At 41.7% G+C, this 25,087-nt stretch overlaps 3 protein-coding genes across 4 annotated transcripts; 1 reads left to right on the top strand and 2 right to left on the bottom strand.

Annotated features, from left to right (window-relative positions):
- Positions 1-3,838: 3,838 nt before the first annotated feature.
- LOC123994734 (cysteine-rich with EGF-like domain protein 2) lies at positions 3,839-9,868 on the bottom strand. 2 transcript variants are annotated; one of them, XM_046297675.1, is made up of 11 exons: positions 9,454-9,868; positions 8,948-9,030; positions 8,639-8,749; positions 8,336-8,427; positions 8,071-8,247; positions 7,811-7,909; positions 7,617-7,700; positions 7,348-7,443; positions 4,658-4,798; positions 4,358-4,429; positions 3,839-4,153 (listed from the first exon to the last, which is right to left on the bottom strand). In XM_046297675.1, exons 1-11 carry the CDS (start codon positions 9,583-9,585, stop codon positions 4,095-4,097), a joined length of 1,146 nt encoding a protein of 381 aa, XP_046153631.1. In that variant the 5' UTR covers positions 9,586-9,868; the 3' UTR covers positions 3,839-4,094. The 2 variants fall into 2 exon arrangements, with proteins under 2 accessions (XP_046153631.1, XP_046153632.1); XM_046297676.1 differs by lacking the exon at positions 4,358-4,429.
- A 108-nt stretch (positions 9,869-9,976) lies between these two features.
- alg12 (ALG12 alpha-1,6-mannosyltransferase) lies at positions 9,977-17,312 on the top strand. The gene is given in 10 exon segments (XM_046297674.1): positions 9,977-10,156; positions 10,596-10,728; positions 10,933-11,106; positions 14,734-14,928; positions 15,163-15,266; positions 15,502-15,725; positions 15,934-16,060; positions 16,062-16,104; positions 16,385-16,460; positions 16,552-17,312. Coding segments are annotated over 10 exon segments (1,476 nt in total). The 5' UTR covers positions 9,977-9,997; the 3' UTR covers positions 16,793-17,312.
- Positions 17,313-17,559: 247 nt separating this feature from the next.
- zbed4 (zinc finger, BED-type containing 4) lies at positions 17,560-24,223 on the bottom strand. Its single transcript, XM_046297673.1, has 2 exons — positions 23,878-24,223; positions 17,560-22,295 (listed from the first exon to the last, which is right to left on the bottom strand). Exon 2 carries the CDS (start codon positions 22,104-22,106, stop codon positions 18,291-18,293), a length of 3,816 nt encoding a protein of 1,271 aa, XP_046153629.1. The 5' UTR covers positions 22,107-22,295; positions 23,878-24,223; the 3' UTR covers positions 17,560-18,290.
- Between the last annotated feature and the right edge of the window lie 864 nt (positions 24,224-25,087).

Genomic DNA, 25,087 nt, shown 5'->3' with positions numbered 1-25,087 from the left:
GACCAAAGTAAGCAGCTTCCTGTTACGTAACATCCAGTAGTACATCAAGTTGGTCAGAATGACGATTGTGTGTGAATTACTCCGCTAAACACTCGTAATCTCAATCTCACTCGGGGTCACCGTGGAGATAAAACCGAACCAGATGATATTGATACTGGTCAGGAAATGAAAGAGAAGGGATAACGCAGAAGCAAAAGGCTAAGTCCCAAAAGGCACCATATTCCCTATTGTAGTGCACCCACTTTTGACCAGAGCCTCAAGTAATGCACTATATAGGGAATAGGATGCCATTTGGGACACATATACAAGATCTGGATCACTATAAAGCCTGTAATAAGCAGCATAAGAACTGGTACCTGCTTTGAAACTGTTGTGGCAGTGGCTTTCTGTGATGTGGTGGTTGGGGTTATTACAAACAGGCTTTACACAAAAGTCAAGACTAATTTCCCTTCTTTTACAGTCTCAATATTACGAAGTGATGTAATAAAAAATGTCTAAATTAAAAAGGCCTAACACGGTATGATTAAAGAATGTTGTCATGGCATAATTTAGATCATAACATGATAACGCTGATGACTCAATGTTATGATTTGATGGCTTGATGTTATGCTGACTAAACATTACAATTGCTTTTATAGTGAAGGACTGTGCATGCGACACACCATTCCATAAAGTAGAGGTGAAATTTTGCCCAAAATGCTAAAACAGACTGATGGCCAGTCTCGAGAAAATACTTAAAACATTTTGTACAAATAAATGTCTGAAAGATACTGAAGGCCACCAAAAATCTCATCAAACATCCTCCTATTCTCTCCTAGAGCCTCATGGACTGGACACATCATCTCATCTCACACAGCTTCCTTGTTCCTGCTCCTCCATGTTTGTTTACATCTCCCATCATCAGAAACATGGCCCAGACACCACACCAACACTTCGACCCACCAATGCAGTCGATGTTGACTGACTACACTGAACTGAGGCTGGCGTGCAGCTCTCGTCTAGAGGTGGAAACCAGACAAAGCCTTCCTGAGAGATCAAAGTCAAAGTCCTTTAATTCCTGATGTGTGTGTGTGTTAGAGATCAGAGGTGACACACACGCAAACATGTAAGGGTGTGTGTACACACACACACACACACACGTTCTGAGATCAGAGAGAGGGGCAACATCATGACCAGTCTGTCCACAGAATCTCTCAGTAGCTTTGCGCAGCAGAAGTGTGTGTGCAAACGCCACTCCCTCCAGTCACCTGAGAAAAATGCTGCTGTCTGCCTCTGACTCAGGTCTGGGCTCACATCTGCATCAGACTGCAGCAGACAGCACTGGTTACATTCAGACTCACTCCTAGGAGCAGAGCACAAATCTCAAATCACTTTCTATTCCCTGCATAGCGCAATACTTTTCATCAGAGTAATACATCATATAGTGCACTACTAATGACCAAAGTAAGCAGCTGTGAATAAGTGAAAAGATTATGGATATTAATCATAGTTATCACCTTAATTTAGCTAGAAGGGAGGGTGAGTGACTCATAATGGGGTCATGATGGAAAGGCAGAAGGGTTGGTAGTCCACTGCAGGCTGTGCTCAGCTGCTCATGGGTGTATATCAGCAGCATTAAAATCATAACACAGAGCTCCTTGTATCTCAACACTAGGGGTCAGCCATGTTACAGAGGTAAGGACATTAATTCAGATCACACAATACAATTTCCCAGCAAGCAGCTCCTCTACTCTGCCTCAGGCCACAAAACAGGCCCCAGCTGGTTTCTCCTCTACTAAGACTCCGGGTCCGTCCCAAAGGCACCCTATTTCCTATGTAGTGCATTACTTTTGACCAGGGCCAATAGGGCAGTAGTGCACTATATAGGGCACAATTTGGGACACTGACTTAGACACATCCAAGGCTTCTGACTGTATCCATTATCCAACTGTGTCTGCAGGGCTTTAAATTTGTCCAGGCTTTCTTGATGGACAGCGGTTTCCAGCTGTGTGTAGAAAAAGCAGACCTGACCACATCAGAAGAGTACAGAGGAAAAAAAGCGAGCCACATCACAGGCAGTAGCCTGAGCGAAAGCACATGGTGTAACTGCTTCACTTCTCTGCAGCGATACGAACCCCTAACCACAGCTGGAGGAGTGGTGAGAGGAGTGGGAAGGACAGGGCACAGGGTTTGATGCCAAAGAGAGAGAAAAGGGGGGAAACGAGTATCCTCCATTGCACTTCCGTGGCCCGTCATTGACACTACATCGATGGACACACTGCCCTCAGAGGAGTGAAGAGTGAGTGACATTCATTAAGGTCTGCCCCATCAAAAACTCCACAACCAGAGTCATCATCATGCCCAACCAGCTGATCAGCCTACAGTCTCAGACAATTTAATAAGGGGTGATGACACCAGATGCATGTAAAGGTATCAATGGATGACACCTGTCTTGAACTCATGAATGCATTTCTGAATGAAAATACAAACAGCTTCAGCATCTCCATTTCATTCTCCCAATGTCATCATACCTTGGGAAGTCAGTCTGTACTCCCTGTCCTTGTGGTCACTCTGAGTACAACCAGACCATGTGAACCACAGCTGGCCTTTACTGGCAGCACACAACCACAACAAAGAGGTGGAAGAGAGCCTAACAGCCCTTCAACCAACACACACACACACACACACTTGCGGACTTCTGAGGCTATTTGACAGTTCAGGCAGGGATTTACTCCACAAAAGGGTTAGATTGCAGGCTAATAAAAACATCTGAATGGAGTGTACTAGTTCCTTTTGAAGTGCCTTGTTCTGGGAAAGACAGCTACAAAGACATCCATGTCAATCTTCACAGTATTGTTGTTTCTGTTTCCGATCTTGAGAGCGAGAGACAGAAGGATTACTCATGGCATCACTAAGTATCCACAGCAACCTGTTGTGACACGAATGCATACTTTCCTCACTGACTGCAATACACTGTTGAGTCGGTGGAGTGTTGCAAGTGTTTCCTTGTATTTCCGAGCATTAGGGCATCATCTATACACCACTTATCTATACAATCCTGAATTACACTTATATAGCATATGTAGGGAGATTTTGGCCCATCTAATTTTACAATGCTGACATAACATCTTGCATCTGGGTGCAAAAAACAAAACCATTATGCATACAGATGAAAGAAATATCATTGAGGTTTCTTGTAAACTCAAATCTCATCTCAATTTTGGCACACATTGTGGTTTTGAGCAGATGAAACACTGGAAAAGTACCACAGAGAGGAAATGTGGGCAATAACAGTGTGTGAATGGGGGGGGGGGGGTCTTTTTTTGTGGAAAGCACCAGCCAGGACAGGTTTCGACTGGCTCCTCATCTAAGGCTGCAAAAACAGTCATAACAATTTCCGTCATTCCTTAGAAGGGTGAGAAGCAGGTTAGTTGGATATGATATGCGGCCTTTGATCAGGAGCAAACAGTTGATTTGATGATTTAGGATCAGGTTCATGCTAAAACATACACATTTCACTAGTTCAGCCACAAGACATGGTCGTCAATCTTTTCAATTGCCTAACCCTAAAAATAATACATTTGATCCATTTCATCGCAAACAAAACAGTACGTTTCATTCTGCCGATTCATCCAACTAACAGCTGATTTGAGATTTATTCTATGTGGCTAGGGTGCCACTCTGAGTTCAATTTTGAAAACTACAACAACAGTATTTGAATTGCACTGACTGCCCCCAAGAGGATGTTTTAGGCACTGCTAATCCAGAAAGATCCATAATCTGACCTATGCACCATTTCTGTTATCAAAAACTTCATTTGAATTACATTAAAATACTGCATGAATAACAAGAACCAGAGTACTTGGGGGTTGAACCTTTATTTTGTCAGCCATTCTGTTGGCTGTCCAACCATAATCCACAGGTATAAAAGTCTGTAAAGAGTGCAGTATGCATGTCAAGTGTTCAATAACTGCCATGTAGTTATTTAAAAGTAGTGGACTCAGGATATTTTGATGCTGTGAGCTATAGGGGTGTAGTCTCACAGGTCACAACCACCCAATACATTTACTCCAAATGCTCTTCCTGGTTTGTTCCAATTGGTTATTTTCCTGAGGTCAAAGGTCCACGTGCTCTTCTGGACGTTTCACTGTGTCAGCCACCTCTTCATTCTCCTCTGAAGGTAACAAAGACAAAACCACAAGCACTTGAAAATAACTGACCAGCGCTGGAAGTCCCACACCCCTCAACTCATGTACTGTACAAGGCAACACAATATCCTTTCCTTGTGGTGTTTATTTTGTCTTTATGTATAGTGTACGCTGCAAAAGGAATGACCTCATTGTGGACATAGAATTTGAGAAAAACGTCAAACACATACTTGCTTGATCATGCACTGATGTCAAATACAGTGTCAACCAAGAGAACCAAGAATCATCTGATACAACTGCACCTGCAGTATTTCAGAGAGTATACTGTTACTGTAGTAGTAACTACAGTGTACTTAAACTTGATTTGGATTTAATTCATGGTTGTGGTCAACATGACTTATTATGCAGAATGCAGTTACATGAAACAATAACACAAGATAACTAGCGACACTCAATTAAAGAGTGTTGTCATGTATAAAATGCATTTTAAAATCATAAATCAACTAGTCAAGACTGTTATTATTGATTACCTGGCTCAGGTATTGTGACGCAGACTCCCTCCTGTTCCTCGTACCCGCTGGCACAGATACAGATGTAGCTTCCTTTGTTGTTCACACACTCCTGGTTTCCCGCAGTACACACAGAGTCAGGCTGCTCACACTCGTTCACATCTAAACAGATCAACCATCAAATTGGTTTTCAGCACTGTATAATGACTTTGAAAATTATTTTTTAAATGTTGTTACATTTATTAAAAGCATTAAATTCCCTCAGTGTACTCATTTCATGAATCTATAACCAAGAATGTATTCAAAATAGCTCCTGAAGTTTTATAATTGTTTGTTCGGCAATGGGAAAATATGGTCATTTTTTTCCATTTCCACATCAGCAGTTGGAAAAGTATTTGCATAGTAACAAACAGCAACATCCTCAGTGAATTTCATAAAAAAAGTGAAACATTAAAACAAGTTATCCTTTTTACATAAAACTATACAAAATATAATCACATCACCAAATAATTGATTAAAACAGACTTTTGAAATGAAGGTCTACAGTAGCCCCAACAGCACTCTGTAGGGTAGCACGATGGTGTAGCCGGAGGTCAGCTAGTTTCCGTCCTCCTCCGAGTACACAGACTTCAATACAAAACTTAGGAGGCTCATGGTTCTCAACCCATTCCGAAGACTTGCACAGTAATTAAGGCAACTTCCAGAGAACAACCTATCGGAGCTCTTGCAGCATGAACTGACATGTCAATCCAATCACAAGGATCAGAGAATAAATCTAGTACTGAAAGCATACTCTATAGCTAGCTAGCACTGCAGTGCATAAAAAGTGGTGAGTAGTTGACTCAAAGATAGAAAGACAATAGAAGTAGTTTTGAACAAATTAATTTTTTTGAAAAATTAATGAGAAACAAGAGAGCTAGCTATATATATAGTTGTATTTCTTTCATTTTCACTTTGCTGGCGAATGCAGCTAACTAGTATAGCTTACACTGAAACAGAGGGATGCTATGTTAATTAGCTAGCTATGGCTATCCAACACTGGAACTCTTCCAAGTCAAGGTAAGCTTTAAGTTTTAGTAATTTAATGCCACCAGGACCCGTTGGTGCAACTGCTGAACTGCATGATTTTACCAGATCTACTAATGTGTTGGGAATGATGTTCACTAATATGGTGACAATATAGGCTGTGTGTAGCAGTTATGATATGAAGGTGCTGCTTGGAAAGTTTTTCTTCCGCCTGGTCACTAACAGCTGGTCCACAAGTGAAAAAGTGAGGAGGAGAGTACGTAGATGCGATACAAAGCACAAAACTATAATGCTGTTCGTATGTGGCTGCTATGAAAGTGCTATATGCTAAGTGCTATGAAAATATTAATTCCGGCAATTCTGTTGAAAAACATTTAAAACGGAAGCGAACGGAATGGGGATAAATATACCCGAAGTTGTCTAAAAGAAAGTCTTGTTTGCTAAATTTGAGTATTATGGAGTAGCCTAAACCTAGCGATGTTACATTGGGCTGGGTGAATAAAATATGAATGACAGTCATCCAATATGCTGTAATAGAAATAAGGCCATGCTCATAAAACAAATAATCGTCCTCCCTCATCTTAAATGTCACAGACCGCCAAGGAGTTACGAGCATTGTCATAAGCATTCAACAACATCCATGTCATTCCCATTTCATTAAAAGATGCAATATGTTACTTTTTGGGTGACCTGACCAAAAAATGTGAGTTACAGATCTGTCACTCTCATTGGAAGCAAGTCTATGAAGCAGTAGATATGTTCCATGGGTGTTATTTCTATGCTTCCTGTTTTTAAGTATTTTACTTTTGTTTTTTTTACACCAACTTCAAACAGCTGAAAATATAATATTTTTGGTTATGGAAAAGATATTTCACGGCAGTTTAGATGGTACAATGATTATCTACACTATACTTGCCTGACATGTCACAAACTGAAATTAGGCAAACAAATAGAATTTCAGCAACCAGGAAATGGTGGAGCGATTTCAGCATAGTGCATCTTTAAAGCATAAAAAGTATATTTAAGCAAAGTATCTGACAGTTAAAACATGGATCTAGATTTAGCATGTAGAGAAATGTAGGGATAGCATTGAGAGTGGTAATGTACTGTATCGTCCTGCCTTTAAGGTAGTGTCCAGACTATGGACAAACCTCCATTGTGGACGAGTTACTCTATGTCCAAGACTATTGCCTCTCTGTTACTGGCCAACAGGGTACACAGGCTGGACAACTGAAGGTGGCAACATCAATGAGGGAAAGAAGGAAGGAAGGATAAAATCATGAATAAAATGACAAAGAAGTGATGAAGGGAGGGAGAGAGGAAAGGAAGATACTTCAGGGCCATAATGTAAGGTGAGATGTCCTAGCTCCAAGTGTGGGTAACTGCATATGTGGAATGTGACAAAGTGGGCATTGGGTGAAAAAAAGCGGGCAGATTGGTCTCCACTCAAGACTTTTGCGTGACTGCTTCCTTGTAGCATTTTAGCAAAGCCGGTTAAGTATGTCAGGAAAAGTAACCTGGCACGTTAGGAGAATGAGGTTTAGGTTAGGCTTAGCTAAAATGCTACAAGGAAGCAGCAAGCAAGCGGTTACTTTTTCGATACACTTCGTGTTGATCCTCCCACTTGTTTTGCAAAACCCACTTTCAGACACACTCCACGAACGCAGTTAACCATGACTCCCTACCTGTGCAGGTGCCCTCCGTGTCCTGGTACCCAGGAGCACAGCTCTGGCACTTATCAGGCCCTGCCTCAGTACAGCCTGAACACACCTTGTCACAGCCTAACAGAGAGGAGAACACAGAGTTCAAATGTTAATACTTGTTTAAAGTTTATTACAAATAGCTTAGTCAGTATACATATTTATATTTTCAGTCCCTAATACAATAGCTGTATGCATCCAACAATATAGTAAATATGGTCCTCTCACTAAGTAGTAAACCAGCATTACAGTACCTTTACAGGAAAACGAGCCATCTGTGTTCAGACAGTACTGATCCTCTTTGCAGAGAGGAGGGTCGTTCAAGCACTCGTTCACATCTAGTGTCACACAATGAGAAGCAACAGGAAAAGTGAATTTGATCTTGATGTCAAATTCATGACAGGGAAAGTACTTATGCCACAGAAAAGTATAAAAATGTCTCTCTCACCAAGACAGGCCCCCTCATCATCCTCCCCCCAGCCAGTCTTGCACTTCTCACAGTCCTCATTGGTTAGACCAGTGCAGGTCTTGCAGGAGGAGTGGCACTCTGTAGTGTATGGGATTGAGTGGGAAAGGTGGTCTGAGATGCATGCCCTGCTCCAAATACACCCCTAGCCTGTCCCCTAGGCACATTGCTTAGATCTGAAAGGAATGGATTTGTGTAAACCATTGTTAAAAAATAACATGCAAACATAATAAACCAAATACCTGTGCATAGTGAAAACGTGTCGTTCCTAATTTCATTGAAGTATCCGTCAATGCAATCCAGACAGAACTCCCCCTTGTAACCATGGTCACAGTTGCACCTGCCATTACCCCCTCGTGTTCCATCACCGTCACACACACCGTTGCCATGGCAAGGCCTCTCGGAACCCCCCACACAGGCTGTCAGAAGGAAACAGATGATTCTCATTCACCCATGGCTGGTTGGTATTAGTCAAATAACTGTGGTGTTGGAGGAGTATGTATTCACCATTGCAATCAGGGCCAAATGTTCCCTTCAAACAGCACACATTGATGGTATCAATGCAGAACCACTTATACAGATCAGGATGCTTCTTTTGCCTGGATTGGAAGAGCAAGATGTCAAATCACAATAGACCATTGACTTGTAGCCTGGAAGTTCAAATATAGTGATAAGGGGTCATGAAATATGATGTCAATGGCCTATGCTCCAGGAGTAGTTAAAGGCCTAAGTAAGTAAGTAAGGGTTTTTGCACTCATGGGACATGTGCTGCCCTCGTGTTCTAGCTGATCACCCAGGTCAAGTACTCACCTCTTGAACCACCAGGTCTCAAAGTGGTCCTCATGCTCCTCTACCATGTGGTTACAGTCAAAGCTGCTGCTCTCACACAGATTCTCCAGAATCTCAACTAGGCGGATCTCACTGAGGAGAGGGGGAGGAGGGAAAGGGAAGAGGAGACTTTATTGTGCCACTGGGTCAACAGAGAATACGTGGTCTTGGTCAGCATGACAAATAGGTTTAGCAATCACTGATCAGAGCAAACAGATGTGTGATAAGCACAGCAACAGTCCAGCATTAGGAGGAATCATTTATGTGATGAGTGGTGTATAGGAATCTTACCTCGTCTCATATTTGGAAAGTGCCCTCTCTTCCCAAGCAGTGTTTCCTCCACCAAAGTTCTGCTTTTTTGTTTGGTCCAATCCCTGTTGGTACAAGTAGTGTGAGGATGAAGACTAGCTAACCAGACACATTATGGCAGTCATTTGATCAATGGTGAAAATGTACTACAGCACTGTGTCTGGTAATCTGGGTGTAAAGCGCACACATATGTTAGCTAGTTATTTGGTCTGACTCCCACATTATAAACTGGTCTAACGTTAATTGACTAACGCTAGTTGACTCACTAGCATACTGGTGTTATGATGTTCAGTCATATTACATAGCCTACATCAAGGTCAGAACGGAGGGCTTAGTTACATTAACGCATTTCAAGCACAATACACCATCATTGGTTGCCCACTGGTAAATAAAAGCACATCAATTGATTGTGGTTTGAATCAGGCCAATTGATAGTACTGCCAAGCTAGCCAATGCAAATTATGCACAGAACAACATTTCAAACTTACCTTAATGAAGTTATCAGCTATCTGTTTGCAGGTATGACATGAGCTTTTTAAGTCTTTTGCATGGGTGCATTGTGATAGTAAAATAAAAGCTAGGTTAAAAAATAGCCACAATAATTGACGGAACGATAGCATTCTGGCTAACTACAGTAACGTTAGATGGATAGCAGTTGAATGACTCGAAGTGTCACATCATAGCTAACGTTATACCTTAGCCACTTGCCAGCAAACTTCCTATCCCTAACATGCAGCACAGAGTCCAGCCACATATAAAACAAATCATTGGAAGTTAGCTAGCGTTATCTATGCAAAGCATTCGAAAGTATTATGTACATGCAGTTAGAAAAAAATAGCTACTTTTTTTCCGGACAGGCTCTTGGTACGAGTGTGGCTTGTCGTGATTTGCCATTTTGCCCGTCAATCACTGGAAGTACCAATGATATTCTGCCACGCGCGGGACACCCGTCTTCAGTCTTCCCACGTGGAAAAATAAATTAATATTTCCATATTCTTGCGCATGCGTCAACTTCCTATTCGCGTTCACGTCATGGCAGAGAAGAGGGCTGCGTCTGGGAAATCACTGTTGTTTGTACTAATTTCGGTGGCTCTATTACATTTGTTTATTTGTCCTTTTACAAAAGTTGAAGAGAGTTTCAACTTACAAGCAGTGCATGATATTCTTTATCACAGACTTGATTTTGAAAAGGTAAGACAGACCTACGCATACAACAGCCAACTATAACGTTAACGGTAGCTAGCTAAAAGTTAGCTAACATTCATCTTTACACATGCATGGTGCAAATGCTTGTTGACAGTGTTACACTATCTCTTGATAAAGCGTTCTACAACATTACCTGCCCGTATGTCATTTTGTGCCCACCTAAACAATGACAAATAGTTAAGGCTCCCGAGTGGTCTAAGACACTGCAGTACCTGGTTCGAATCCAGGCTGCAACACATCCGGCTGTGGTTTGTAGTCTCATAGGGAAGCTCGCAATTGGCACAGCGTCGTCCGGGTTTGGTCGGGGTAGGCCATCTTTGTAAATAAGAACTTGTAATTAACTGACTTGCCTAGATAAATAAAAAAATGCAAATGCCAGAACTCCATTGCTTATGTTGATAGTATCTTCCCACTGTCTCACCAGTATGACCACCATGAATTCCCTGGTGTGGTGCCACGGACATTCCTTGGTGCTGTGTTCATATCAACGGTATGCTCCCCATTGTTCTACCTGCTGTCACTACTGGAGGCTTCTAAATTCTACACACAACTGATGGGTAAGTCCTGCTACTATTATATGATATCCATACACAACAACAGTGCAATAGAGAAGACCTGGGTTAAATAGATTTTTTCACTTTTGGGACTACTCAATTGTTTCCATAGTTCCAGCCAAACTAAATCAAGTACAGCTTGACAGGTATGGCACAAATCAGTCCACTTACTCAAATGTATTGATGTGTACCTTTTTTGCTATCCAGTGCGAGGTTGCCTGGGAGTGTGTGTGACATTAGCTCTTTGGAGCATGCAGAGGGAGGTTCGGAGGCAGTTCGGGTCGACAGTTGCGGGACTGTTCTGTCTCACCTGCGCCTCACAGTTCCATCTCATGTTCTACAGCACGAGACCCCTCCCCAACGTATTTGCACTGCCAATAGGTAAGAGACACTGATATATACAAATATATACAAATTTATTGGATGAAAATCTTGTTGAAAATACTGTTGGAGAAGCCTCATGTAGGATAAACTCTTAATTTGTATTATAGATGTCGCCCGATTAATCGGAATGGCCGATTTAATTGGGGCCGATTTTTTTTAAGTTTTCATAACAATCGGAAACAGATTTTAAGTTGAATTTTTTTAACACCTTTATTTAACTAGGCAAGTCAGTTAAGGACACATTCTTATTTTCAATGACGGCCTAGGAACGGTGGGTTAACTGCCTTGTTCAGGGGCAGAATGACAGATGTTTACCTTGTCAGCTCGGGGGATTCAATCTTGCAACCTTACAGTTAACTAGTCCAATGCTATAACCACCTGATTACATTGCACTCCACAAGGAGACTGCCTGTTACGCGAATGCAGTACGCCAAGGTAAGTTGAAAGCCAGCATTAAACTTATCTTATCAAAAAAACAATCAATCAATCATAATCACTACACATGGCTGATGATATTACTAGTTTATCTAGCGTGTCCTGCGTTGCATATCTGCGGTGCGTATCGTTGCTCCAATGTGTACCTAACCATAAACATCAATGCCTTTTTTTGAATCAATACACAGAAGTATATCTTTTAAAACCTGCATATTTAGCTAAAAGATATCCGGGTTAGCAGGCAATATTAACCAGGTGAAATTGTGTCACTTCTCTTGCGTTCATTGCACGCAGAGTCAGTGTATATGCAACAGTTTGGGCCGCCTAATTTGCCAGAATTTTACGTAATTATGACATGGCATTGAAGGTTGTGCAATGTAACAGGAATATTTACACTTATGGATGCCACCCGTTAGATAAAATAGGGAACTGTTCCGTATTTCACTGAAAGAATAAATGTCTTGTTTTCGAGATGATAGTTTCCGGATTTTACCATATTAATGACCTAAGTCTCGTATTTCTGTGTGTTATGTTCTAATTTAGTCTATGATTTGATAGAGCAGTCTGACTGAGCTGTGGTAGGCACCAGCAGGCTCGTAAGCATTCATTCAAACAGCACTTTTGTGTGTTTTGCCAGCAGCTCTGCTGTTTATGACTTAAAGCCTATCAACTCCTGAGATGAGGCTGGTGTAACCAATGTGAAATGACTAGCTAGTTAGCGGGGAGCGTGCTAATAGCATTTCAAACATCACTCTCTCTGAGACTTGGAGTAGTTATTACCCTTGCTCTGCTGCTTCGAGGGTGGCTGTTGTCATTGTGTTCCTGGTTCAAGCCCAGGAGCGAGGAGAGGGACGGAAGCTATACTGTTACACTGACAATACTAAAGTGCCTATAAGAACATCCAATAGTCAAAGGTTACTTAAATACAAATGGTATAGAGAAAAATAGTCCTATAATTACTACAACCTAAAACTTTTTACTTGGGAATATTGAAGACTCGTGTTAAAAGGAACCACCAGCTTTCATATGTTCTCATGTTCTGAGCAAGGAACTTAAATGTTAGCTTTTTTACATGGCACATATTGCACATTTACTTTCTTCTCTAACACTTTGTTTTTGCATTATTTAAACCAAATTGAATATGTTTCATTATTTATTCGAGGCTAAATTGATTTTATTGATGTATTAAATTAAGTTAAAATAAGTGTTCATTCGGTATTGTTATAATTGTCATTATTACAAATACATTTAAAAAATCGCCCGATTAATCGGTATCGGCTTATTTTGGTCCTCCAATAATCGGTATTGGCATTGAAAAATCATAATCGGCCAACCCCTAATAAAAATGTCCGCCAATGTGTTAAAGGTGCTACAGAAAGGATTTTTTTCCATTGTAATTTCAGATCATGTACATAATATATCTGCAGTAATAGTGGAATGATGGTGTTTCACAGTATTACTTACCCGCAGTGTTGTGATTGGCTGTGATATTCATCTATTGCTTTCTCCTGCCGAGTGTCACCTGTTGTCAAAATGGGAGAGCTGTTTTGACTTTGGCTATGTTATGTAGTGGATATTGGATCAAGTGCCAAATGTAAAAATTACTCTGCCATTTCCTGGTTGCTACAATTCTACACTGTTTTCTCAATTTCAGTGAGGAAACAAGCACGGCATATTGTAGGGAATCATTGTACCATTTTAAATCTATGTGAAATATATTTTTGATAACAAAAAATACAATTTGTACAGCTGTTTAAAGCTGGAGGACCAAAACTGAAAGTAAGGCTCAATTGCGAGTCTCCCATGTTACATGAAAATGGATTGGGGTGAGGGGGCAGATTTTGTTTTGACTGGAGCCTAGTGCTGTTACAATTAACCTAGCTTACACATGCTATTGGTGAACAATTCTAGGTGCAGCACCTTTAAAATACACTACATGACCAAAAGTATGTGGACAACTGCTCATTGAACACCTTTTTCAAAAATCATGGGTGTTAATAAGGAGTTGGTTCCCCCCTTTGCTGCTATAACAGCCTCCACTCTTCTGGGAAGGCTTTCCACCAGATGTTGGGACATTGCTGCGGGGACTTCTATTCAGCCATAAGAGCATTAGTGAAGTAGGGGACTGATGTTGTGCGACTAGGCCTGGCTCGCAGTTGGTGTTCCAATTCATCCCAAAGTGTTCAATAGGGTTGAGGTCAGGGCTCTGCAGGCCAGTCTAGTTCTTCCACACCGGTCTGGACAAACCATTTCTGTATTGATCTCGCTTTGTGCACAGGGGCATTGTCATGCTGAAACAGAAAAGGACCTTCCCCAAACTGTTGGAAGCACAGAATCATCTAGAATGTCCTTGTATGCTGTAGTGTTAAGGAACAAAGGGCCCAGCCAGTAACATGAATAAGAGCCCCAGTCCATTATTCCTCCTCCATCAAACTTTACATTTGGCACTATGCATTGGGGCAGGTAGTGTTCTCCTGGCATCCGCCAAACCCAGATTCGTCCGTTGGACTGCCAGATGGTGAAGTATGATTCATCACTCCGAAGATCACATTTCCACTGCTCCAGGGTCCAATGGCGTCAAGCTTTACACCACTCCAGCCGACGCTTGGCATTGCACATGGTTATCTTAGGCTTGTGTGCGGCTGCTCGGCCAGGGAAACCCATTTCATGAAGCTCCCGACAAAGTTATTGTGCAGACGTTGCCTCCAGAAGCAGTTTGGAACTCTTTAGTGAGGACAGGCAAAAAAATGTTTTGCGTGCTTCAGCACTCGGCGGTCCCGTTCTGTGAGCTAGTGTGGCCTACCACTTCGCTGCTGACCTGTTTGTTGCTCCTAGACGGTTCCACTTCACAATAACAGCACTAACAGTTGACCAGAGCAACTTTAGCAGAGCATAAGTTGATTAACTAACTTGTTGGAAGCTGGCGTCTTGTGACGGTACCACGTTGAAAGTCAGTGAGCTCTTCAGTAAGGCAATTCTAGTGCCAATGTTTGTCTATGGAAATTGCATGGCTGTGTGCTCGATTTTTATACACCTTTCAGCAACGGGTGTGGCTGAAATGGCTGAATCCGCTCATTTTAAAGGGGTGTCCACATAATTTTGTGTATATAGTCTATTTTAAGTCCTTTCTTCCAGCAGTTTCACTGATTATCTTATGCCGTTAAATGGTCTGTTCTGTTTTCTTCCTAGTTCTGTTGGCGTTCACTGCATGGATGGGGCAGAGGTATGGGTCCTTCATCTGTCTCTCTGCGCTCGTCATCATCGTGTTTAGATCAGAACTGTGTCTCTATCTGGGTCTTATGCTGCTCATGTCACTACTGAGCAGGAGGCTGGAGATCCTTCAACTGTTCTACTATGCCATTCCTGCAGGTGCTCTGTCACTAGGTAAATCTGTTATCAGCAACACGAATTATGGTCCTGGATAACTACAGAGTGTGCAGGCTTTTGCTCCAGCCCAGCACTAACACAGCTGGCTAGGCTATAGTAGTTAGATGAGTCGGGTGTGCTGTAGCTTGCCTGGAACAAATGCATACATACCCTGTAGTTTTTCAGGATTAGAAGTGTCATAAATATAAGTGCTCTTTAGATGAACGTCTAATTTTATCTTCTCTCTTTCAGCTTTGACTGTCTGCATTGACTCATTCTTCTGGAATAAGCTGCTTTGGCCCGAGGGCCAGGTACTTTGGTACAACACCATCCTGAACAAGAGCTCCACCTGGGGAATATCCTTCACTTCACTAAATGCTTGTTATAAACCCCTAACAATAATGCCCACAGTCAACTAATTAAATCATGCAAGGCAGCTTGACACCTGCTTCTCCTTCATCGATTCTGAGTTAGTATCAACGTTTGTGATAATATTACGAAAGTAATGGGGTAATTTTCCACTCATCACGGAGAGCCCACTTTTGATCTGAAAATAAGTTGCTATCTTTCCTTGACTTTCTCCCCCAGTAAACCTCCCCCTTTCTGTGGTACTTCTACTCTGCTCTACCCCGTGCCCTGGGCTGCGCAGTTCTGTTCATCCCTCTAGGCCTGCTGGACAGACGGACGCGCACCCTGCTGCTGCCGACTGTAGGATTTATCCTGCTCTACTCTTTCCTGCCCCATAAGGAGCTACGCTTTATCCTCTACACCTTCCCTGTGCTGAATATAGTGGCTGCACGGGGCTGCTCCTTCATGTAAGGAGAGGGAGGCTGTTATTGGTATGAGTGTTGTCTGTTCAGGGAGGTTTAGTATAATGTTGAGAACATGGTAGAAGCTTATTGACATTTTTGGTCTTCAGGATGGAGTCACAGTTCAATTGTCTTTCGGGGGACATACTTTAAGTGTGGACAGAGAAACCACATTATTTAATAATGTTGAACTTTTTAATTCTCGGTCCTACAGTCTGAACAACTACCACAAATCTTGGATGTATAAACTTGGCTCCTTAATCGTGGTTGGCCAGTTGGTGACAAATGCTGCATACTCCAGTATATCTCTGTACGTGTCCCATCACAACTACCCTGGAGGCAGGGGGGGTGCAGGTACTACATAAACTAGTACCATCTACATCAGGTAAGAGCAGTGATGTAGTGGAGGGTAAAAAGTGTTTACACACCTTTCTTACTTTTAGTGAACTTTTCACCACCTTTTGCGGAAAAATGTATCATGTATAGTAGGGAGCGTTAATTTACTCGCTGCTATCAGTGTTTACCCACTTTTTTTTTTTTTTTTTTACAACTATATCCCTTGGTAAGAGGTTATACTTTTTTTTAAATATCAGACAGTAAGGGAAGTATCATGGTTGCAGAAACACTGATTTAAAGGCTGTATGTAATCAATTGCTTCTCCTCAGATGTCTCTGTTCATATTGATGTATTTGCTGCCCAAACTGGAGTGTCACGTTTCTTAGAACTGAACAGAAACTGGAGGTTAGTTTGACTAGGTATTCTATTCTGGAATATAACTGTTTCCAACCTTCTAAAGGCATTCTAAGGATTCAGCTTTGTGTTCTATTGTCAGGTATGACAAGAGAGAAGACGTTGGCCCTGGACACCCTGATATGAAGAACTACTCCCATGTTCTGATGGAGGCCAATGCCACTCAGATAGCACTACTCAAAGACTCCCACATGCCTTTGGCCTTCATCCAAGGTTACAGCAACATGTTGTTGAATGCCTTTCGGTTTCCTTTCTTCAGTATAAACCTGGGAGACAAACTGGTGTTGCTAGAAAGAGTACCCAACCCTGAGCATCCCAGTTGAACTGACAGGGATGTCCTTTTTCAGGATTCCGTTTTTTCTTATGACGAAATTGCAAATAACGAAAACTAAATTGCAGTGTATTGAAAACAGAACACTCACTCTTTTGAGCTATAAGTTGTTTGGAGCCAGGTATTGGTAGGGTACGCCGAAAGGATCACCTGCTTTATTTTTTACATGGAAATGACGAATGTGTCTGGCAAGGCCAACTTAACCATTCACATGCAAAGAAAGTGTGTATATAGGCCTTTCATTACTTCAACTGAAAAATGATCCAATACAATATACTTATCCAATTTACTCCACCAAACCAGGTAACTGGTTTACTGTCTAACACTTCCTTCAAACAAAGTGGTCAGATAACCCCAGTTCAATAACTGCCATCCTTCAAAACTGCATTTTTTTTTCTGAAATAAGTTCAAAGACCTCATTATGCTATTGATCCATTTGAATGTGTTTATGCTTTCCTATATGAACAAAACTGCTTGTCGTGATCTTTAGAATAAAACTGAAGAGGAAATTTGTCCAGTGTGTTGACTTACAAGGCAGTATTACATGTTTCTAGAGACCACTGTTTACAGAAAGGTTACATTTAAACATTCCCTGGTGACTGTTCCCCATGACAGTGGGATGTCTGGGTCATGTTTTGTAGGGAGAATACTAAGTGAAACTAGCAGGTGGTGCCTGAACCTTTCTAGTAAGAACATTTTTTGCTACAATGTCCATTACCGAACAGGTCCAATTTTGTATACAAAACCAGGAACAAAGGATCACATAAGAAACCTTTATTTACAAATGACAACAATTTGCATGGTTCCACGTTTATCAAATTAAGTTCAAAAATCATTTTATACATATGTACATTACTTGACAACTCATAATTTAATCCCTTAAATAAGCTTAAAATTGTGCTATAGACATTTTAAAACAAATTGCTTCTGAAATGGCAATATCTTGCATAATATTAAATATTTCAGCAAGTTAAAGCAATTTCTAAATCAACAGTACCATGAGCCACAAATTCACAATGAAATAATTAAATAAAACTTAACATCTTTAAGTCACAGCATTTATTTTTGGGCCATGTGTTCATTTAGAAAAAAAAAAACATTGTTTCTAAAATTAAGCCATTTAAATTGACAGACTTGATTTGCGCAAGTATTTACAGCATTTTGACCTGAATTAGTTTTGGATAAGGCACAAGGAGAGAGAAGACAACTGACATAGAAAAAAAAGACACAGGAACAAATATTCACAACCCCTACTGCTAAATAAACCCCTCCCTCCCTGACACGTCACTGAGTTGCTGACTGATGCAAGTTCTAAAGTGTTTCAACAGTAGTACACATTAATGCAATTAACAATTCCAAATGCACTCATGTTTTGAAAATGAACCTCTGTATATCTATTCTCCTTTAGTTACCCCTGAATCTAAAAGGGTCATTTCACAGTTCTATGAATTGGACCTTGATAAGGAGCTCCTCATAAGCAATGGTTTTAATCAGTGCTGATAATAAATTAACGGTAGGTTGACCTTTAGAAAGAGCAGCCCCTCCATGTTTTCTAGTAAAGGCATGGGCTGATTCAGAGTGCAGTTCACACTGGCTGTGCTGAACAGAATCTCTGCTGGGACAATGCTGGGAGGGCAGCCCACGTAGCGGACAGCGACTTTGGCAAGGTCAGGCCACAGTAACTTCTTCAGGTTCCAATAGTCCAGTGGATCACAGCTTTGATCAAGTATGTCCTCCTCCAAGTATTCCAGCACTGCCAGCTCTGATGATTTTGGCTTGTCCTCCTGTTTTATCTTGTGTCTGATGTCATCCATGAGTGCCCAGAGGTTGTCCTTGTTGTTTGAGGGAGAGCCATTTGATGATGCTGGGACTTCTCCACCACATCCGTTGGATAGTGAAGGCTTTGTCTCAATTGAGGTAGAAAGGGACACCTGAAGTTCACTGATGAGGTCTTGTTTGCATTGCTCCGCCTCTTCCTCCGTGAACAAGGAAGCCTTGTACCGCGGGTCCAACATTGTTGCCCAAGTGTACCTGGGGTTGCGTAGGGTTGATGACATCCTACTCACCATCGCTTCCTTCAGCGACTTGAGCATGTTGTCGATGCCCATAGTCTCGTCGAAGAGCATGTCTATCTTTCGGTTGAGGATGTGTATCAGTGGTATGACTTGACCCAGAGTGGCAGTGCGATTGCTCATCTCCCTGCAGGCCACTTCGAAGGGCTTCAATGCATTGCACACAGACTGCATCACTTCCCATTGGTCGCAACTGATCATTTCCCTGAAGTTGCACTCTATCGACATCTCGTCGACTGCTTTCTTTTGTTCCACCAGACGTTCAAGCATGAAGAAGGATGTCCTCCATTTTGAGGGAACGTCCTGGATGAGGCAATTTTCAGGTAACTGGTAAACCTTCTGCAGTTCAGCCAACTTTTCCTTTGCTTTGTCTGAGCGATACACTCGCTCACAGATCTTCCGAGCGATGCTGAGAAGGTTCTGAACCATCCTCTGACTCTTTATGGCTTCGCTCACAATTAGGTCTATGGTGTGTCCAAAGCACTGCACGATGACATGGTCGTTGTCCTCCAGGACGTTTGCAATGGCATTGTTGTCGGTAACAGTAAATCCTTTCTTTAGCCCTAAGGAGCTGATCCAGGTGTCCCAGAAGTATTCGAGCTGCTTCTGTATATTGAGCATGTCATGGTCACAGTCTATCTGTGACACACTGAGGAGAGCAGAGCAGTGAAAGTCCTCGCCCTGAGGTCTAACACATGATTCGTATGAAACCCAGTGGGCAGTAAGAGTCAGAAATTCTCGAGTCTGGCTAGTGACCCAAATGCTTGTTGTGAAATGGACGATACCACTCTCAGCCTCTTTCAGGTGTGTGAGAACAACCTCCTTCACCCTCTCATACATGTCTGGTATGGCAATGCTGGTGAAATATGAAGAGGAGGGTAGAGAATATTGAGGTTGAAGGTACTCCAGTAGTCGGTTCAAACCAGTGTTCTCTACTAGGGCTGATGGCTGAAGATCCAGTGCAAGCATTTCAGCAACGAGTTTGGTGATTTTTTTGGCAACCGGATGGTAGTCATCAAATCTTTCACAGTTTTCGTCATACACAGAAGTGTCCATGAGTTCGTGTTTAACGTGAATTTCAGCAGACGGCACATCACCTGAGATAGTACTGTTACTTTCAAGAACATTTCCATGAAATCTCTGCATGTGCCTAAATAAACAACTAGTTCCGAGGTTTGTCGTCTTTTTGCCACGACTTATTGTGCGGCTACAGTGCAAACAAACCACCTTAGTGGGATCGGAAGGGGAAATAGAAAAATGATTCCACAACTTTGATGTCTTTTTACTGAACACAGAGTTATGTGGCTTTTTCTCTTTAGCAGGGCTGTTAGTCAGTTTGGCTGGAACAGCCTCAGTGGCAGAAAGAATAGCGTAGGGATGAGGTGAGGAGTCCTTATCATTTGTACTTTTTTGGTTTTTGAGGACATCAGGGTGCCTTCGCATTAGATGCCTCATCAAACAGCTGGTTCCGAAGTCGCCCCGTTTCCCCCGGCTGATGACACAGGGGCAGTATCGACAGAGGGCTTTCAGCTGATCCCCTGGAGAGACGATGAAATGGTGCCACACTTCGGATTTCACCCGTTTCATTATTTTTTTGTTTTGTTGGAAGATTGAACTTGCCGGATCCTCTTTCAGGCCTGAGCCCTCAAGGGACAGATCACACGGTGAGGAAGGTAAAGGAACATCCTCATCTCGAAGTCCAAAGCAGAGATTGAGGGAGGAATCCTGTTCCAATTGGTTTATTGTGTTAGACTCCTTTACATCCATGCTTTCATCTTCGTTATGGGGCACTTTGTCCGATATTGTTTCTGGGGAGGATGGAGCAAAGAGGGATTCTTTTTTAATGTCCACTACTGAGTCCTGATGCAGCTGAAAGCGAGACAATAGCGTTGGTGGGTTTGTATATGGTGGTGGGATGTTGGAGCCCTGTCCATTTTCTTCAATGACAATTTCTCTGTGGGCTCTCCACATATGGCGAATCAGACAGCTCGTGCCCAAGTCCTTTCCATTTTTACCCCTGCTAAATTCATTCATGCAGTGTATGCACACTGCTTTGGAACTGTCAGCAGGTGACAGGTAGAAATGCTTCCACACAGCTGATCTTCTACGAGAACTTGAGTTTTTAGGAGTTGCAGCGAGGCGCTCAGACCCACCTCCATCCATCGCTTCTTCATGGTTGTTGTTGGAATGTGAGGATGAGACTGTGCCAGTGTCATTTTTGGCACCCTGTTCTAGTTTTGGTTCGAGTTTTGGTAACACTTCTTTGGACGATGATATGTCAGAGCCCTCTGCTGAAGAGGTGGACGGTGAGGAGTTCTTTCGTGCGGCGGGAGTAGTAATGCCAGCTGCCAGGCTTCCGTTATTGGAGGGGGATATTACCGATGAGGCAGCAGAAGCAGTCAGAGTATTTGAGGAGAGGTCGCCATCTTGTAAAAGCACAGTGGGGTGAGCCCTTCGTACATGCCGCATTAAACAACTTGTACTGAGGTCCTTCTCGTTCTTACCTCGACTGAACTCTTTCATACAGTACATACAGATTGCTTTGGTACTATCACGTGGAGATATGCAGAAATGGTTCCAGGCAGGGGATTTCTTCCTGGGATTAGCATTAGCGGGACTTCTCATGGATGACAATAGGCTTTGAGTGACAGCATCCATCGCAACATCATAAAGAGTGCTTGTGTACCCACTAAGCATACTACTGTAATCATCTGTATTGTCTCTAGTAACAAAGGGGCCTACAGAACTATCATATGATAACCTTTCATCCTCTTGGGTCCCCTCCTCCATACTATTTGGATCCTCTTCCTCAATATGTTCAGATGTGTCATTTTCTATCTTGACCTCAGTGTTTAGATTTAGGCTTTTGTTTGAAATGGCTGGAGAAGTAGGCCTAAGAGAATTATGTTTGTCACATGCCTCACCTGTTTCATTGACAGACCCATTCATTTTAAATTGTCCATCAACCTGAGAAATAGATAAATTGTCTGGTTTCTCCTCGTGAATTGAAGCGACGGGAGAAGAGTCTTTAGCCAGTGTTTTAGATGGACAGGAGGTCTTTGCATCTGCAGTGTCATGGGGGGCGATGCTGTATGATTTAAACACATAGCCATCTTGCCCCTCAATTTTTAGACATGTTCCTTTCGCCTCTCTTTTCTTGTTTTCTATGCCATTAGTTTCTGAATCTACTACATCTTCTTCACTCTTAAGAGAGAGTTCTTCCTCTCCATCCATGTTAGCTGACCAAAGTTCTGCGAAAAAATCAAATTCTGATGCAGCTTGACAGAAGTTAATGAGTCATGGGTGTAAGAGCATTTCTCACACCAACGTTTCAGTCTGTTTGTCCAGTTCAGAAGGAGCAAGCTTGTAGTCCATTTTCTCCATTTACGAATGTGTCAAAGTTTCCACCTTTTCTGGTAGGATCTGGAATGAGAGAGAAATTCAATAAACATCAATATTTCAGCAAATAGCAGATAAAAACAAGTTGACAGACTAGAAACTGTTTAACATGTCAGGCGGCAACCCAACGGACCTCACATTACCCTTAACAGATGTGTTAGGTTATATTATATATTAGACATGCTTAGCAGTACGACAGTGTAGAGCAGGGGTATTCAACTCTTACCCTACGAGCTCCGAAGCCTACTGGTTCTGTTCTACCTGATAATTAATTGCACCCACCTGGTGTCCCAAGTCTAAAGCAGTCCCTGATTAGAGAGGAAAAACAAAAATGCAGTGGAATGGGCTTTGAGGTCCAGAGTTGAGTTTGAGGAATGTAGAGTCATACTAGCCTACCATTATTTAGGTGGTACCCCACCCAAAACATTTTAATTTAAATGGTTTTCAATGTTGGTGTGCATTGCTCCCAGCAATGATTTTAACTTTGGGGTCCTTTAAGCTCCCTCTATGATGAAATGTATAGTTTGACATTAATTTGTGACATTTTATTCATATTCAAAGTAGGTATGATGATAATTTTATGTAATTATTTCATGAGTATAATTTCCCAATGTATGATTGAAATATAGCCTAGATCACAATACATTGTTATTGGTTATCAAATTAATAATCCGTTTCAGTAAACCTTATTTTATTAGCAACAATGCCTTTATAAAGCCTTTATAATTAGCCTACAAATAAAACTGCTTATTGCACATTGAGTGTTCATTAAAATTAACTAACCCAGAACAAGAAACAAATGGGTAATTAATAGTTACTCATTCAGCCACCAGCAAACCACAACAAATGTTCCACCAAGATTGTAGCAACTACAGACATAATTCGATTTTACAGGTGATCGGACCATATTTATGTCTGGAATCTAGACAAAATAGCTACCGCAGTATCATACTCCTTTTCTAGCTTGAACGTTATCCAGTTGGATAGCTAACTAGCTGGTCAGCGTGAACGCTAGCTAGCTACAGTAGCCTTATTTCCTGATCCAACGTTAGCAAGCTGGCTACTACTTTTCCGGGTAGTTAGCTAACGAACAACATCCAGGATTAAGGTGTCACATTGATTTGCCTTTAAAATAGTAGCTATTTCAAACTCTACTCATAATTTGGAGCCCATTTAGGTAATGCCAAATGCTAACCCTAACCGAGCTAGCCAGCCAAGTTAATAACAATGTCAGTGTCAAGAGGCTAACTAGGTATCACATTAAACCTAGCTACACAAAAACAAACATATATATACCACACACACGGGTTTCTAAAACAGAAATCTGAAACCATAATTTCACAAACCGACTAGCCTTTCAACTATATACATGAAGCAGCCTATTTATTAATTGGGGACAGTGTCCGATACAGTACAGACCCTGGTCGTGCCAGCTAGCTAAACCACACAGGGCATAACCTGCCTGGTGAGACAGAACCAGATCGTGCCCTGGTAATGGAACAGACGGACCAACCGAATCAGCCCAGAACATTACTCACGACGTTATTTGGAGAGAGAAAAAAAATAGACTCCTAGAAATCATATTAGACCAAGATAGCATACATACCTTGAGATCGTGGTTTATGTTTCAGTTACTAAACAGTTAAATACGACACATTTGATTGATCCGGGGGGGATTACTTCGTTGCTTTGTCTCCTAGCAGTTCACATTCAGTTGAATCAGGTCCACACAGCATCGGACGGAAGGAACACGCTTTATGATGTCACTGGGTGGAAGGGTTTTCCAATATGGCGGCAGGGACAATAAAATACGAAACATTCGTCGGTAAAGCAACACTTCTTAATAGATCAAAACGTGAATATTCTTGACAGACGTCATGGTGCATTATTAACATTGTGTGCATATGCCGTCGCCAATACACAGACACTAATCAATTTTACCAACGGTGTTGTTTGTTTTCCTCCTGTTATCACTGCTCTTACATTTTAACCTTAACAACGGGGTTTCTTGACCTGAAGGGTCTCTCACAGGGGCACTGAAACCATCACGTTGGGCAAATGATTTACTCAACAAAACTCGACACTTATGCATATGAACATATTTAACTTCTATAAGCACAGGCAAAACAAATTGTTATGAAAGGCTTGCTGTCTGAGAACAATATGAAATCTAAATATTACTATGTGTGGAGTGAGTCTAAATTTAGACACTGTCTCAGCCAGCATGAAACTCAAATCAAATGTGAATTTTAACACAGACCAAACTTTGAACAAATTACTAGGCTACATGTATGTAAATCCTCTTGCATGCTTTGAGGCTTCACATGAAGGGGAAGATGGGGTAAAGGATGGTGGCTAGTTTACTAAACTTGATCTGCATAACATTCTAATACCAATAGACATACCATTGTATGCCTCCTCATCTGTATACCTACAGACACAAAGGTGAGCAGTTCAGTCATCTGCACTCAATACAGCTAGCCTTCAACATATTCTTATAGCCTACATATTCTTACCTCTGATTGATATCCATTGAATTGTGTCCATTTTCTGTTTTAGAAAGATTTGCACAAATATGAAAAGATAGAGGGTATCATCATAAAACAATAGGAATTTAGATACCAGGGACAAACCTTAAATTGAGGAGATCTTTACATTTTTCAGTTAAGTGCCTGCACCTGCTGTCCTTTCAAATCCAAATGTTTCAGTTGGGCAGTTCGGTTCCTGCGAGAACTAATGAGGTTCCTCAATGAACCCCAACAACAATGGGTTCTTGGAATAACCTTTTCCTATGGGTTCTTGGAAGAACCTTTTGT

This window comes from Oncorhynchus gorbuscha, linkage group LG14 (genome assembly GCF_021184085.1).
Source record: "Oncorhynchus gorbuscha isolate QuinsamMale2020 ecotype Even-year linkage group LG14, OgorEven_v1.0, whole genome shotgun sequence".
NCBI classification, from domain to species: Eukaryota; Metazoa; Chordata; class Actinopteri; order Salmoniformes; family Salmonidae; genus Oncorhynchus; species Oncorhynchus gorbuscha.
Note: the sequence above shows the minus strand (reverse complement) of the source record. Positions and strands in the feature narration are given on the sequence as shown.

Excerpts from the sequence above, each read along its gene's own strand:
- LOC123994734 (XM_046297675.1), bottom strand. The coding sequence starts at position 9,585 with ATGCTATCGTTCCGTCAATTATTGTGGCTATTTTTTAACCTAGCTTTT. Across the intron at positions 7,701-7,810 it reads TGATGAGGGGGCCTGTCTTG|ATGTGAACGAGTGCTTGAAC; the intron begins GTGAGAGAGACA and ends GTGTGACACTAG. Across the intron at positions 4,154-4,357 it reads ATCAGTGCATGATCAAGCAA|AGGAGAATGAAGAGGTGGCT; the intron begins GTATGTGTTTGA and ends TGTTACCTTCAG.
- zbed4 (XM_046297673.1), bottom strand. The coding sequence starts at position 22,106 with ATGGATGGAGAGGAAGAACTCTCTCTTAAGAGTGAAGAAGATGTAGTA.